The sequence below is a fragment of the Diplotaxodon limnothrissa genome, linkage group LG3, assembly GCF_057381915.1.
Source record: "Diplotaxodon limnothrissa isolate DT_005_m linkage group LG3, D_limnothrissa_male_GT1.1, whole genome shotgun sequence".
NCBI lineage: Eukaryota > Metazoa > Chordata > Actinopteri > Cichliformes > Cichlidae > Diplotaxodon > Diplotaxodon limnothrissa.
Window position 1 is genome coordinate 39782197 of NC_140598.1, and position 17355 is coordinate 39799551.

The window sequence follows — 17355 nt, forward strand, 5'->3', positions numbered from 1 at the left end:
ACTTCATTAACAGCTTAAAAATATTATGATGGATTTTGTTTCCAGATAAATATCAGTGTGATAGTGTTATTAGGCCAGCTCTTCACACTATTATTAGTTTTACAACATTTCAAGATTTGTAATTGTTCCATTCCTCGAAAAGCAAGGTTACGAAACCAGTAATTATATTAACAATAATTCCCACTTTACTAGGACAATGATTTACTGGGTGACGAGTACTATATTTATTTATGTTGAATACAGTAGTACTCCAAATATAAACAAAAAAGATTGTAAAATCAATAAAACCATAGTGAAATAAAAATAAAAAACAGTTCCAAAGCACCGATTAAAAGTACTGATAAATGAAAAGAATGACAGAATCAAATAAATTCAGATATATAACCTTGCACTTAACATTATATTTTTTACTGTACTTATTTAATTTGATTACATTGGTTGGAACAAAACTTAAAGAAACTTGAAAAAAGTTATTTGTGCAGAGTCAGATGACATTCATGTTGTAACAGTAGAGGGCGCTACCGTTGCATCAATCCAGAGTCAGGTACATCTTCAATCTAGAAGGAAATTTGAAACAGCGCGTTCGTAGAAATTTTTTTTTTTTACATTTGAGATAATCCTCAGATTGATATGTTAGATATTTAGTGATTGTATGATGTGACTCATTTCTGGACCATTTCATAGAATAAGTTGTGCTTTGTGTGGTGTTAGCATATTTTGTGAATTATTTGTATGCTCCTACAGAGGTTGCCATAACCATTTTGTGTGTGCTCATAGTTTTCTGTAGCTCAATCACTGGACATCAACACTGCTACTTTTAGCAATACCAGTTGTACTATTAGTACTTAGTGGTAAAGAGCAGTTATTGATGCTATGGTAGAAAATCTGATTATAGAAGAACTTACCTCTGATTTTATCCAGTTTCATCTGAGATAAGAGACAAAAACTCAACATCAGAATGATGATCAAAGGGGTTGATTTAGTTTCATTTTAAAAGTTAATAATAGCAATAATAATTTTATGGGCCTAACATGTTTAAAAAATACACAAAATGTCACATTTCGGCAAAAAAAGATCTAAATATGCAGACACATACTTACATGGAAGGGAAGGCAAGAATAAGAGTTGAAAGGAAAGATCCCACGACCAGGACAACTAAAACAAGTAGAAAATGATTAAAGAACTTCTGACCAACCAAATAGACTTTTCATTTAAAAACACATAAAGATTAACGGGCGACTGTGGCTCAGGGGGTTGGGAATCGCATCTGTAACCGGAAGGTCGCCCGTTTGATCCCTGGGCTCTCTGTCCTGGTCGTTGTGTCCCTGGGCAAGACACTTTACCCTACTTGCCTACTGGTGTTGGCCAGAGGGGCCGATGGCGCGATATGGCAGCCTCGCTTCTGTCAGTCTGCCCCAGTCTGTGGCTACAACTGTAGCTGCCTCCACCAGTGTGTGAGAGTGAATGAATAGTGGTGTTGTAAAGCGCTTTGGGTGCCTTGAAAAGCGCTATATAAATCCAATCCATTATTAGTCGACCTGATTGGCTGACAAATGCTGTCACAAATTTTAAGAGCTATATTTATGTCACCTCTGGATTTATGGCAATTAAATATAAAATAAGGTCTGAGCATCATTTCTGCCTCCAAGAAAGGAGATAAATATGAAGAGAAATTCATTGCGGTTAGTTGTTCATTTTTAGCTTTTGATTTCTAATTAATGAATTTTGCAACAATGTCAAAAATTATTTACAAATACACAGGTTTAGCAACTTTATTTATTTGTTAACATTTACTTCCTGTCATTGTTACTTACAAGCTGAAGCACTGGCTGGGACACCATTTCCAACAGTCACGCTGACACATCGAAGGTCTGAGTGATACTTGGTTTCACTACGGAAATAAATCAGAACAGTGATTCCATTATTTCCATGAGATTATATTATATTTTAAGATCGTCTTTTCTGTTAATGACACAAAGTATATGTACAAGTAATATGGGTGTGTTTGATTAACAGTTCTAGATGACAAACCAATAACTTTTTGGTTGGTCATTGGAAGCAGAGGAAGGGGTTTTGGCTCTTTGGGGGGATTTAATTTTCTTGCCATGACTCCTTCTGGGCCTGGGGTCTAAATAATTTTCTAATAAAGTCAGATTTAAACATTCACCAATATAGTTTATGGCTGCAAAATTGCAAATGGACTGATTCTTCTTTAGTGCTTTTCTGCTTTATGCAGCACGCCTCATTCACCCATTCAAACAAGCTCTTTTGTCTATGCTTAAGTGCTTTCTTCCAAACACTCATGCTCTAAGGGATGAATTTGTAAAAAGGTACTGACTTGGAAAGTGCCTGGACAACAAAGCAGAAGGGGAGGGTGTCATTGTCTTGTGATTTAGACGGCGTCCATCTCAGGGTGAAATTTCCTGGTCCAGTTTTATTCTGAATTGCATCATATGGTCCGCTGAACAGTAGCTCAGAGATCCTTCAACGAAGAGAGAAACAAAAAATGAATCAACTTAATTCTCATAGCTTCTTCAACAACATACAAAGCAAAGTGTTTGTCTGTGAATGAGCATCACTTTGAATGGAGACTTCACCTGACTCACTTCTGTTTGGTTTTAAGGGTTTGAGTTAATAAGCCAAATTTTACTTAAACATAATTTCACGAGTTTTTATTTACTCATGTTGCATCAAAGCAAAAATAGCCTTAAAACAGATTTGACTTCTCTTTGGGTTAAATATGTGTTGAACCTACTCTTTATATCTCATACAGCCTTGTATACATCTGACTGTGTTACGCTCTTACGTGTCTTGTTAAACCTGTTTTGTGTGCCAGTGCAGGACTGATGCACAGATTAAACAGAACGCAACGGATAAAATCTTGATTTGATCAATGAACAGAAACATGACAGGAATCGACTGATGTGTGAATGTATTTCTTGTCTAACCTGAAAACAGTTCTGTGGGACATAGTTAACCTTACTTTACAATGTCAAGAATGTCAAATGTGTTTTTCTTTGACTTACGTGGAGTTTTGTGCCTCTGCACTGATGTTGATTTCCAGAGTCTTATTAACAGGCGTGTAGAGCCGAGCTCTGTTGTTTGGGGTTGGAGGCAAGAATTTGGGCAAAAAGTCTCCCTCTGTGCAGGATAAGACAGGAGGATCCACTGAAAGATGACAGAAAACCAATGAGTTTCTTTCGGGGTGGAATTCATAGTTCGAAGTTAGAACAGTATTTCTAAGTTTAGATCAGATCTTTACAGGTTCAACTCCATCTATTAAAATATGGACTTGTACCTATCAGAACAAACTGGATCGGTATTTTGCTGAGAGCATCGTTAGGTGTTTGTGTTGTTTTTGTGCCATTGACTCCAGTCATGGTGATGTTCTTCATGGGAAAGTCCTCCATCAGCAGCTGTACTCCATAGTTGCCCACATTACTGTCAGCAGTGGGGGCGAACGACAGATTACAAGTGGACTGCATGAGGAATAAAAAAGGAAAAGAGATCAAATGAGCAAATGTTTATTATTACAACTATCCTTCTGTCTCATTAAACATTAGATTAACAGTCATGCTCACTGATGAGAGGCTGAGGACAGATGGTGGCTCACAGCCGTTACACTCCGAGAGTGAGGAGTTTCCATATCTGCATTTAACCTGATCCCCATCAGGGTCAAACATCAACAGGCTGAAATCTCTCCGACAGTTTGAAGGAACTCTGAGAAAGAATTACAAATACAATCTTCATTTTCCAGGATTCACTTTAGTGTGAAGTTAATGTGCAGCTCCATGCATTCACTCTTAAAATCTGCAAAATACAGCCACAGCCTGATCACTGGAACTGAAATATTTTTGGTTAAAAACCACACAAGGTAATTTTAAACATAGCAATATTCAGTTCACTGTCTCAAAATAAAACTTTAAATTGTATAGTTTATACATTAAGTGAAATTTAATTTAAAGCATCACTAAACTACTTAAATATTACAGCAAACATGGAGGAACTGTCACGGACCCGGCTCTGGAGGACTGGGGGTCCGTGAGCAGTTTTGACAGTTGTTGTTATTATTATTATTATTATCATTATTATTTTGTGATGTGTGTGTCTTTCTGCACAATGCTGTGTTAGTCTGTGTTCCACTCGTTATATGTATAGGCAGGGTGTGGGTGTGTACATGTGTGGCTGGAGGATGGAGAACAGCCACATGCAGGCCTGATGGGTGTGGCCCGGCAGGAGGACTGGCCACACCTGAAGTTCCTGCCACACACCTGTTGGTGATCAGGGCTCGTCGGGGGAGCTACTTAGGAGAGTGTTGGAGCTCCAGGTGGAAGAGTGGACCAGAACAGCAGCACGCACAGGGTGTGCGAGCACACAACAGCGGGGACCACGAGCACAGACGTCGGAGGGGAGCACACACACACGGGATTTAAGGGAGCAACGGGGAGTTATTGTGTTTACAGCCTTCACTGTAAATAAAGTGCGCTGTTTGCATCGCAGAACCATGCGTTTTGGGTCCTCGTTCCCCCATATTCCCACGGTCTGCCAGCCAGACCGTGACAGAATGATCCCGCCAACAACCATGGACCCAGCAAACTCAGGAGTTGCCACGGAGGAGGGATCGCTCACGCAGCTATGGGATTACTGCCGGAGCGTAATACAGGCTGTAGACCCACCCAAGAGACATATACAGGTAGTGTTCTTTGACAATTATCTCTCATTGACTACCTTCACTGCGAACTTTTTGGACATTAAGAAACTTAAGCAATTGGTCACTAGTTTAAGGGAGAGCTCAAGTTTTGAATTATTTGGCTTGGGTGGTCTGAGCAAGGAAAGTTCGGCTGCTCTCCTAGAGGCTTGGTTTTTCACGAATTGGCAGAGGGCTTTCCCGTCGATGCTTGCGGCACAATTGTTTGACATCCCTTCTCCATTACAGAAGGGAGGTCGCCTTCGCCATCATCACCCCATTACACCTCAACCCACTCCTGCGGTTTCAGCCCGGTCAGCTGGCGACGGTCTGACAGCACTCATTACCGCAGTGAGTATACCAGACTCAATTGTTTCAATAAATCCTGTCATCGAAAATCAAAACACAGATGAACAGCAGAGGACGATTTCCATGCACACGACCCCACCTTCACGGAGGAGAAGGCGTCCTCGCAAGCAGCGTTCAGCCACGTCTACACTCACTCCTGTGCTTGTTGAAGACTCAGGACTAGCTGCTCTGGACGCCACAGTGAGTAAAATGGACTCTGCCGGTGTTGTAAATTCCCTCCCTGTGAACATGGAAATAGAGACTATAGCCGCTACGGCAATTAACAATGGAGAAACTGTAGAAGGTCTTTGGACCACTGACAGACGAATGTGGTCTGAGTGCTAATTCTGGGGAAGAATTTTGCATAGACAGCCCTGAAGTCGTTAGCTCAGAGTCGGTGGGGTCAGAAACTGTTTGCTTTACCTCCAAAAACTCAGAAAATGTTCACTTTGAGACTGTGAGCCTGGAGCTAGGGAGCTCAGAGCATGCAGACCCAGATGACGTTTTGGCCCAGTCTGGCCACATGGAGACGGAGGTTCTCCCCAGGGCTTCCCCAGAGGCCGAACTGGAGGCCTCAGCTGCCTCTGGACCCCTGGTATTTGTTGAGCCAGCTGTAACATTTTCATCCTCTCCACCCTTCATGATAGCCATATCACCCTCAACTCAGTCTGCTGCCTAGCTAGTCACTCAGCTGTCATCTGTTCCACCTTCCACACCCACTACTCTACCATCATCTCCACCACCTGCAGCCGTTGTACCACCATCTTCGCCTCCGGATCAACCATCTGTTGTTGCGCCGTGGCAGGAGGGGCTCAGCGAGCCGGAGCGGGTGCTCGGCGAGCGGGAGAGCAGCTTGGAGAGCCAGAGGGACCAGCAGCACGTCCGCGACCAGCAGCACGGCCAGCACATCGTAGATTGTGTGTTGTGCTACATTGTCGTCCGCCACAGCTGCCACGCCGCCGCCACCGGACCCGTGGAAGCCCGCTGCAGCTGCCACGCCGCCGCCACCGGACCCATGGCCACCCGCCGGACCCATTTTGCCACGGCTGCCGGACCCATAGCCGCAATGCCGCCACCACCGGGACCGTTTCGCTGCAGCTGCCAGACCCATAGCCGCCCGCCGGAGCTGCATTGCCGCCACCACTGGACGTGTGGCAGGCCGCCAGAGCTCCAGCGCTGTAACCATTGGACGCTTGGTAGGCCCCCAGAGATGCAGCACCGCCGCCACTGGATTAGTGGCAGGCCCCCGAACCGCTTCGTTGCTGCTGCCGGACCCATGGCCGTCCGCCGGAGATCCAGTGTTCCCGTTGATGGACTAGAGGTAGGTCTCCTGAACTGTTTTCGGCCTCTGCCTACCCACAGCAGGTCTCGCCTGTTTTGCCACCCACCGGGTCGGCCGCCAGAACTATGTTTGCTGCCATTAGGGCGGGAGAGCTCGGCGAGCGGGAGGAGCGCACATCACCAACTGCGGGGCTCAGCGAGCAGGACGTGCCTGCGCCGCAGCTTGGAGAGCCAGAGGGACCAGCAGCACGTCCGCGGTGGCCCTGCAGGAAGACTGGCCACACCTGAAGTTCCTGCCACACACCTGTTGGTGATCAGGGCTCGTCGGGGGAGCTACTTAGGAGAGTGTTGGAGCTCCCACCGGCGCGGGATCATTGAGTTGTCTACCCAAGTTAGTGTGTGTCAGCGTATGACGGTGTAGTTCATGTATGCCCGCCAGGGTTGGTGTTGATGGCTGTTTTTGTGGTTTCCCCCCCAGGTGGAAGAGTGGACCAGAACAGCAGCATGCACAGGGAGGGGAGCACACACACACGGGATTCAAGGGAGCAATGGGGAGTTATTGTGTTTACAGCCTTCACTGTAAATAAAGTGTGCCGTTTGCATCGCAGAACCATGTGTTTTGGGTCCTCATTCCCCCACGGCACGTCCTGCTCGCTGAGCCCTGCAGTTGGTGATGCGCGCTCCTCCAGCTCGCCGAGCTCCCCCACCCTAATGGCAGCAAACATAGTTCTGGCGGCCGACCCGGTGGGTGGCAAAACAGGCGAGACCTGCTGTGGGTAGGCAGAGGCCGAAAACAGAGGAACAGCGCTCTGACTTCGTAGTGTTAAGTGTGCTAAAGCTGTAGCTTACAGGCACTAAAGCACCACCTTCAGTGTTTACAGACTCTAGAGAAATGTGATCAGCTGATGCACCAATAGTCTTAGAGCTACTTTCTTCGGAGCTAACCATGCTTATACTGTCAGAGGAGGGGTTAATAGCCGATGTAAACATAGTTCTGTGCACCGGAGAGGCAGATGAAACAAAGTCTTTTACCTCCGGATCGCTGGAAGCAGCAAACCTAGTGAAAACAGTGGTGGGTGTAGTGCCCCCTGACTCAAGAAAATTTGAATCAGTAAATACGTCAGAATGGACTTTCCCCATGATGGCTCAGAAGTAACGAACTGGGGTCGAGCTATCACAGGAACATTTACAGTCTTGGATTTTACTGCTTTAACATCTAAGGAGGCAGGTTTTAAAGCCCCAGTGGTGAGCGTAACTGCAAACAATCATCATCAGCAGACACACAGGTAAAGGGCACAGAAACAGGTGTCTCTAACTCAGGAAATGATGACTTCAAGTTTTCAGACCTAGGAAACACTAGCGAAGGATAATCTTTCTCAAATATGAGTCCAAACGTAGGAGAAACTGTCTCTGAGTTGACCCTCTGGGCAGTACAACAGTTCATAAGACGTTCGGGTTCGGATTCAACATTTACAGATCGTGAGCCTTTAGAGCATAGGTGTCAAACTCTGGCCCGCGGGCCAAATTTGGCCCGCAGCCTAATTACATTTGGCCCGCAGCCTAATTACATTTGGCCCGCAAAGCCATACCAAATTACTATTAGAGCTGGCCTACTGGTATTATACAGCATATATATATTGTTTATTATTAAGCTTTGCTTGTTCCATATTCAGTTTTTCACCAAAACGTGTTTGAGTCCATAAGAAAAGATTCATTCTTATATCTGGAGGAATAAATATATTTCAATAAATATTAATGTTAGCCTGCGACTTTGTTTCAGCAGATCATTCATCCCAACAGCAGTTAGACTCTATAACTCCTCAATCACGATGTCATAAGTCACTGGACACTGTGAACATCCACAGTCACCACTTCATGCATAATGGACCTTCCATGACCTTCCAAGCTATATAGTTTGTCTTCCATATTTCCAACCATATCCATAATCACATACTGTGTATATAGTTATTATCTTACTTTTTTTCATTGATTGTACTTAATTGTATTTTTGTATTTCCTTCATATATCTGTACCTGAGTTGAGGTGACGCAAAAATTTCCCCGTTGTGGGATCAATAAAGTCTTATCTTAAACACAACACAGTACACAGAGATGAGCACAGAGGGAGAGGCAGAGAACAGGGATGAATACACGAGGGATGAGGAGAACACAGAACACAAAGGACGGGAACACGGTACCAGAACAAACACCACAATAAAAGCATGGACACAGGGGGAATCCAAATACCAAACCAAAAATCCAATGAACATAAGGAACAAAATACAAAACCACAGAAAAACTAAGAACACTGGGTCAAAATTATCCAGGACCATGACATCTTCATACTCATACTCATTTTCTGTTTTTCTCTCATTTGGAGCCTGGGGGTACTGTAAGAGAAGCTCTTTAAGGAAAGAGTTATAGGATTACAATTAAAACCTTTAAATGCAAACGTTTTAGTGTGGAAACTATTTTTGGTAAATTATTTTTGTTCATTTAATTAGTTTATTGCCACTTTATTACGGAGGCAGTGGTTGCAATAGCGGTTAAAGTTGACCATGCAGCAAGTTATAGTCTATATTTTTGTCTATATTTTTTGACTTTGCCCTTATACTGTGAACAGTTTTGTCTTCTACGTGGAAACAATATCAGATTTGAAGTTTGCAGTAATGCCACAGTCACTCTTGTCCTGCTACTGCTGTTGCTTTTTTAGCAGAGACACAAACAGTGAGTTGGCTCACCTCACAAATGGGATCACGGTAGACTGGGGTGAGGAGTTTTCTTTGTTGATGTCAGAGCGGTTCCTCAGGTCGAATGTTACTGCAGTTGTCCATGATCCAATGGTATTTTTGATGCCACTCACCCAATTAACACCAGTGACCCTTCAATAGAAAATAGTGTGAGAGTCAGTTTTCAGCGTGTTACACTATATATAGCAAAACACTACATGGACTAATATATATGTGTGTGTGTGTGTGTGTGTGTGTGTGTGTGTGTGTGTGTGTGTGTGTGTGTGTGTGTGTGTGTAAGAATGATAACAATATGAATAATAAGTTCGTTTTATATATTTTCGAGGTACACTCACCCAAATGAACCAACCACATTAATGGGAGATGGCTGAACAGACCTAAGTTCATTCTGACACCACTCTCCGCTGCCTTCTTGGTCGACCGTGCGTACCAAAGTGCTCACATACCCACAGTTGCTATTTTGGCAATCAAATGAGAAATCGGGAATGCAGTTGAGATTGTTCCCCATTAGGCGAATGGTCAGCTGTGGAGTCACAGTGAATAGGAATTTAGTAAAGAAAACCTACATTTCAAAATATAAACACATTTTAGAAAAAAACCTGTACATACCGAAGAAGAATTATTTACTACAAACTTCTCTTTTGTATAGAAGTTGATTGCACCAACAAAGCCATTTAAATTGCTAAGCAAGAAATCAATATTCTGCGAGTTGCAGACCGTCAGATGCAGCAGCAGCAACAGCACTGCAGAGAGCGACATGGTCAATCTGTTAGTCTGTCTTCACAAAGACACTTGTACGTCAAATACAGCCTCTCTCTGACTCTCCTCCTTTTATCTACTTGCTGTTTCCTGCATCCTGTACAATGTGTAGTAAACTGTTCTGGTATGAGGAAATGTTTCATGCTCATGAGTTTGAGATGGTACCTGATAACTGATAATGAACAGTGAAAGCAAATGTCTCAACCAACTGTCAGTAAATGAGATTAGTTTCTTTTTTTTTTTCTTTTCTTTTTTTGTGTCCCGTTTGGATCTTTAGCCATCAGAATTGTTGTCTTAAGGCCAAGAAAGATGCCAAGCGGATTTATTTTACCAAGTGGATCATCATGGTCTTGCCATATTGGTCCATTTGATTGACCTTTATTATAATTATGAATTTATTTTATTTTCAGTTGCTACAAACGGGACAGACATGACTGGGGGATAGGACAGGGAGAGAGAATGAAAGAAAGAGAGGGAGAGAAAGAAAACCAAAGGGGAGAAGAGACGGTGAGAAGGGGGAGAAGAAAGAAAGAAAAACAAACAAAAAAAACAAAACACCTGGGTCACCTGTATGGAGAAAAAAAACAGAAGAGAAAGCAAACAGTAAAGAGCAACATAATAAAAAAAAACGGCACCATCACAATAAACTAGCTAGCAGTAGATATCAGTAGATACTAAATAATAAACGATATTGTGCAGCACGCAAGATAGACAGCGTACAATGTGCTTTGAGGCAGCAGCCAAGAAAGCTGTAGTCCGCGTCTGTGAATACCCATGTGTACACCTGTGTGCATACCTGTGTGGATCAGCATGCTTGCATTCCAAAGGTTTCTCCATGTAACGATCTGCTAGGGAGTGTGGGGAGCCACAGCCCCGTCCTCCAGGGTATGAAGCAGGTATGGAGGAGATCAAAACTCCAGACATCCAGAGGCCCCCAGAACACAAGAGACCAAGGAAGACCAACAGAGGGGCAGCCGCGCCACTGTCCCAGTAAGAGCTGAGGAGAGTCCCAGATGACGGCTCACTCAGCAGCCACGGAGCAGAAGCCAGGGGGAGTTGCAGTGACGCGCCCGTGAGCTCCGCCGGCAGCCAGCTGTGCCTGAGTGACCGAGCCCCAGGCCGAGAGGCCGGGGGCACCCCACCTCTGAAGTGGCCCGAGCGAGCCCCAGGCTCCAGGCCCCGATAAGCGGCCGCCAAGGAGTGAGCCGGTGTGTACCCGGACGCCCACCCCCAGACACAAAGAACCACCAACACACCGACACCTGAGGGAGTCCGCCACTGGCAGGGGAAGTGGTGGGTGGAGATAGGCCTCCAAACCTTGGAGGGCCTGAGATGTCCCCAGAGAGGTGGCGTCTGATACCCAACCTGACATATAGACACAGACATACAGGCACACACAGACACAAACATCCATCCCCACCCTCATGCTCTCATATGCACTTACTCCACACTCAACCAACGTGGAGACAGACATAAAGAGACGCTGTACACACGATCACACTCCCCAAGCGTACTCTACGAACCGGGTCTAGGTACCCTTGCCCCTGGAGGGGGGAACTGCACCCAGACCCAGGTGGTGTTACCCTTTTCCCAGCGGTGGGGAGAGGCAGACCGCCCCGACTCCGCAGCAGCAGGGAGGCCCCACACTCCAGACCGCAGCTGGACGGCCAACTCCTCCTAGCCCCCCCGCTCCAGCAGGCCGCAGAGAACGGGGGTGAGAGAAGACTCCAAACCTCCCTCCACCCGCTCATTGTAGTGTTGATGCATGTGTGTTCTAAGGTGCAATTAAAACCCAGGAGGGCATGGAGCTACCTGCCAGAGAGCAGCAGGTAAGCGCATAGTCCCTCCTGCTATGAGATTAGTTTCAAAACATAGAAATGTTTTAATTGCTGCTTGAGTCAAATACAATAAAACATTTTAGTTTTTGAATTAATTGTATTTTTTAAACTATTTTATTTTAAAATGATCTTTCACTGTTATTTTATCACTTTTCCAAACAATTTTCTTTTTTTATGCCAGGAAAAAGGGCAAAACACACAACAGCTTTAGCCAAGGCACAGAGGTACTTAAAGAGCCACAGAGGTACTTTATGATGTAGTACTCATCATAAAATATATGGCTCTTGAAGTACCACCCTTAAGACCGACATTAAAGTACAGTAGTATAGGCCTAATTAACACCATATACAGTTTACACGAGAAAATTAAAATTTCTTATATAATAACAACTGTACTGCACTAAAACATTCAGATCATGTGGGAAAGCCAATCTTTAAATGATGAACTGATGAACCCTGTTTCCGGGTTCAAACTAGTCTCTGTTTATCAGGCTTGTTGTGTTTTTAACATTTTTTTAATGCTGTTTATCGTGTTCTATTTAATCTGAAAAAGCCCCTAAAAGCACTTTTTAAAACTTTACCATGTAACTACAGCCCAATATATGCAGCAGTATACTAATGATTAATCTCATATGGATGGATTATCTCAGTTGTTCTCTGGACTGAAGTTTGGTCCGTTTACAGCACATGTGTCAAAGTCAAGGCCCGCGGGCCACATCCGGCCCGACGTACATTTATATCCGGCCCGCGAGATCATTATATATAGATGTACTATTATGGTTATGCATGGCCCGGCGATAGACACTAATAATATACAAACTACAGATCCCATAATGCAGCGCTGCAGCCTCCTTGCTGAACGCTAGGCTAAACTACAGATCCCATAATGCAGCGCTGCAGCCTCCTTGCTGAACGCTAGGCTAAACTACAGATCCCATAATGGAGCGCTGCAGCCTCCTTGCTGAACGCTAGGCTAACTGGGAACATTCCCGCGTCAATCAAGTCAAACTTCTGTTATTGCGAAGCTAGCCGCTGACAATGGTGGAGAGAAAAGTTGATTCTGAAAGCAGAGCCTTTCAGCGCCGGTGGGTGACTGAATATATGTTTACAGACATGCTGGTAAACCTGTGTGTCTTATTAGTGGAGCTAACGTGGCTGTAATTAAGGAATTTAATTTAAGACTAGACAAAACGTCAGGATAAGCTGAAAAACCTAAATGCTGAGCAGAAACTACAGAAAGTAGAAGAGCTAAAGAAGAATCTGACATTTCAGCAGACTTTCGTCACCAGAGCAAAATCACAAAGTGAAGCTGTTGTGAAAGCAAGTTTTATTGTAGCAGAGGAGAAAGCCAAATCAGCTGGTGTTGTGCCAAAAAGTGATTTCTGGTATTTGTCAAAAACTGATTGCTGGTATTTAAACTGCTATAAGTAACTTGTTGGGCTATAATATGTGAAACATGTCAAATGCATCCCTCATGGATGACATAAAGTCATCAAGCCACAAACAACATTTGTGTAACAAGGTAGAAGCCGCAATCAGTTTTTGGCAGTGACTTTTATATAACCTTTATTTATGCGGTTACAAAAATCTCATTGACATTAAAAATGTCTTTTGTAAGAGTAAGTTGGCCAAGAGGACAGCAGACATGGCAGCAAATATTACAATAGTTCTGTAAAAATATTTTAAGTATTGATAAAGAGCCGGATTGGTTATAATGTAAGTACAGTAACAGAGTTATAAAGATACTTGAAAAACAGATAATTTTTTAATTCTATATATAACCCCTTTGTAAACTCTGTTCACCGAAGTCTATTTACCAACATATGTAAAGATATTACACATAAATAATGTGTCCAGACAAAACGCAGATTTTGGCAAATGTGAGCCTGAGCAGAAATACGATTGCTGATCGGGTTTGTGAGATGGCCACTGATTTAAGAACACAGTTGTGTGAAAGAAGCAAAAACTTTATTACATACTCTCTTGCTGTGGATGAAAGTATAGACATGATGGACATTGCACAGCTGGCCATCTTCATCCGTGGAGAGGAAATAATGAACATTAAATCGATGCACGGGACAACGACAGGCAAAGACATTTTTTAAAACGTATGTCAAAGTGTAACTGACATGAAACTGCCGTGAGACAAACTTGTTGGACTTACAACAGATGGAGCGCCGGTGTTGTGCGGTGAAAAAAGCGGACTAGTCAGCAGGATGCGAGTAAAGATGCAGGAGGAGAAATGTACCGGTGAGTTAACAGCATATCACTGCATCACACACCAGGAAACGCAAGGTGGTAAAGTCCTAAAAATGGAGCATGTAATGATCACCGTAACACAGACCGTAAATTTTATCTGAGCTAAAGGTTTAAATCACCGTCAATTTCAGTCTTTTATGTGGGAAATAGATTCAGAGTTTGCTGACATTCCTCATCATACAGAGGTCCGTTGGCTGAGTTGGGATAAAAGTTCTCAATAGAGTTTTTGAGCTCAGCAAGGAAACCTGTCAGTTCATGGACATGTATGATGTGGTGAAGGCATTTCAAGTGATGCTGTCACAAATGCACCAGTGCAACCTGCCTCACTTTCCCTGTTGCCAAGTAATGGTTTTTTTTTTGGTTTTTTTTTGCCTGTCCCGTTTGGCTCTTTTGCCGTCAGAATTGTTGTCTAAAGGCAAAGAAAGATGCCCAACGGATTTACTTTACCAAATGGACCATCCCAGCCTTGCCGTAATGGTCAATTTGATTCACCTTTTATTGTTTATTTTATTTTCACTCACTGAATACGGGACAGACTTGACTGGGGGAAAGAAGGGGAGAAAGAAAGAGGGAAAGAGAAACAGCTGAGAAGAGGGACGGGGGAGAAGGGCAAAAGACAAAAACCAACAGAATGAGCAGAAAAAAAAATGCATATATCAATCACCTGGATCACCTGCTGAGAAAGAAAAAAGAAAACAAGCAGAAGAGAACAAGAGTAATAGAATAAACAACATCACAATGATATATGGGAATATGACAGTAAATACTAAATGTTAAACATTATTGTGCAGCACATAAGATCAACAGAACACAGTGTGCTTTGAGGTAGGAGCCAAAAAGGGTGTAGTTTGTGGGTGTGATCACCCGTGTGTACACCTGTGAGCATGGACGCGCTTGTTTGTTTGTTTTTTTAAAAGGTTCCTTCATGTAATGATCTGCTAGAGGGTGTGGGGAGCCACAGCCCCATCCTCCAGGGCATGAAGCAGGTATGGAGGAGATCAAAACTCCAGACATCCAGAGGCCCCCAGAACACAAGAGACCAAGGAAGACCAACAGAGGGGCAGCCGCGCCACTGTCCCAGTAAGAGCTGAGGAGAGTCCCAGATGAGGGCTCACTCAGCAGCCGCGGAGCACAAGCCAGGGGGAGTTGCAGTGACGCGCCCGTGAGCTCTGCCGGCAGCCAGCCGTGCCTGAGTGACCGAGCCCCAGGCCGAGAGGCCGGGGGCACCCCACCTCCGAAGTGGCCCGAGCGAGCCCCAGGCTCCAGGCCCCGATAAGCGGCCACCAAGGAGTGAGCCGGTGTGTACCTGGACGCCCATCCCCGGACACAAAGAACCACCAAGGCACCGATGTCTGAGGGAGTCTGCCACTGGCAGGGGAAGTGGTGGTAGGGGGAGATAGGCCTCCAAACCTTGGAGGGCCTGAGATGTCCCCAGAGAGGTGGCACCTGACACCCAACCTGACATATAGACACAGAAATACAGACACACACATATACAAACATCTCTCATGCTCTCATATGCACTTACTCCACACTCAACCAACGTGGAGACAGACATAAAGAGACGCTGTACACATGATCACACTCCCCAAGCGTACTCTACGAACCGGGTCTAGGTACCCTTGCCCCTGGAGGGGGGAACTGCACCCAGACCCAGGTGGTGTTACCCTTTTCCCTGCGGTGGGGGGAGGCAGACCGCCCGACTCCGCAGCAGCAGGGAGGCCCCACACTCCAGACCGCAGTCGGACGGCCAACTCCTCCTCCTAGCCCCCCGCTCCAGCAGGCCGCAGAGAACAGGGGTGAGAGAAGACTCCAAACCTCCCTCCACCCGCTCATTGTAGTGTTGATGCATGTGTGTTCTAAGGTGCATTTAAAACCCAGGAGGGCATGGAGCTACCTGCCAGAGAGCAGCAGGTAAGCGCATGGTCCCTCCTGCTAGCCCTCAATGTCTGTTGCCAAGTAATGTTGAACCAAGTCAGCGCACTTTGCTGAACTGCACCTGTGCAGATTCAGATGGAGCTGCAGTGTAATGATACACTCAAGGCAAAGTACGACACTGAATGGCCCTCGGGTTATTAGTTCCACTCCTGAAGCAGTGCGCAGCTCCGTCTACATGCGGCTCCAACCTTGTATATGCTTTCATTTATTTTTTCTGGGGTTTTGGCAGCATGTTCATATTTCTAACTTGCATAATTTTGACAGGATATATTTTTATGAAGAGCAAAATATTTAAAGTTAAAGTGTATTGTTTTTAAGTTTATTTAATCTGGAATAATATTCCTGTCAGTTTTCATTCATATTTATGTTTAAAAAACATTGTTTTAGTGTTCAATAAATGTTTATCTTGTTTGGCCCGCGACCTAAAGTGTGCCTTGACATTTTGGCCCCCTGTGCAATTGAATTTGACACCCCTGGTTTACAGCATCCTGCCATGCAATTGCATTTGTCCCTAACCTTCGGGAACCCTCATGTGAACTTTTATCGAGTGGAAAACAGTTAGTGCTCATCCTCCAGTATCACTGTGTTTATATTACACTAACATAGCTGTGTAGCTAACCACCATCATTATATACCAGCTAGCCCAACTTCAGTAACCCTACAAACGTCACTGCTGTTTAGTTTTCTGTCTTCATTTATGTTGGAAGTGATAGCAGAGCTGTACGTTTTAACTTTTGCTGTGGCGGTTAAGCTGCTGGATTTCAGCCAACGACACGACATACAATCATGTGGTGGCCTCTCTGGATCCACTGTCCACTCGGGTCTGGGTGATGGTACCACTCTCAAGCTCATGGAAAGTACGCTGTACTTGCTAGGAATGGATGATGGCGGATTCCTCTTCACTCACCTCTGCATCTGACAGTTACCGGCACCAGTGCAGCTGGCCTCAACCACTTCCCGCTACTAGCCTCGAACGATTACTATTCACTCGCAAAAGAAGCGGATTGCATTCTCTTGGCTACTAGGAGCTTTGGCATCCAGGCCATAGTTGGGACAGCATCTCCCGCGCCCCCACCGATTTTCCCAGGGGCCTCCGACTCATCGATGGTGGCTAGCATCGTGGCACAGCAGAAAAGGGCTGTGGTTTTACCATCAGCATTTTAGTGCCCCAGCACGGTGCTGTCTGCCGCCTTGCAGATTTAAGGCCCAGGGAAACGAGCCTGCCAGCACTCTGTAGCAGCCACAACCGCTGGTGATAAGGAAAGGCTGCTCTTCACAAAAGACTCACTCAGGGAGACATTTTCTGGTCAATTCATGCTCCCAGAAGAGCCTCAGGATCTCTTGTGTCGTCTTTGCATACCTCCACAATGGTAGATTGTTTATCTTAAAAAATAAATGGAGATTTCCTGTGTACCATCAGAGAGAGCCCACTAGTGGTACAGGTACCACAGTTTGAGAAACACTGAGATAGATGATTAATTTGTTCAATACAATTTG

At 44.8% G+C, this 17355-nt stretch overlaps 1 protein-coding gene across 1 annotated transcript; it reads right to left on the reverse strand.

Annotated features, from left to right (window-relative positions):
* Nucleotides 1-1096: 1096 nt before the first annotated feature.
* Nucleotides 1097-9824, reverse strand: LOC146635820 (uncharacterized). The gene is made up of 9 exons (XM_085349079.1): nucleotides 9675-9824; nucleotides 9401-9588; nucleotides 9057-9197; nucleotides 3582-3720; nucleotides 3299-3479; nucleotides 3027-3168; nucleotides 2339-2482; nucleotides 1815-1891; nucleotides 1097-1155 (listed from the first exon to the last, which is right to left on the reverse strand). Exons 1-9 carry the CDS (start codon nucleotides 9822-9824, stop codon nucleotides 1097-1099), a joined length of 1221 nt encoding a protein of 406 aa, XP_085205205.1.
* Between the last annotated feature and the right edge of the window lie 7531 nt (nucleotides 9825-17355).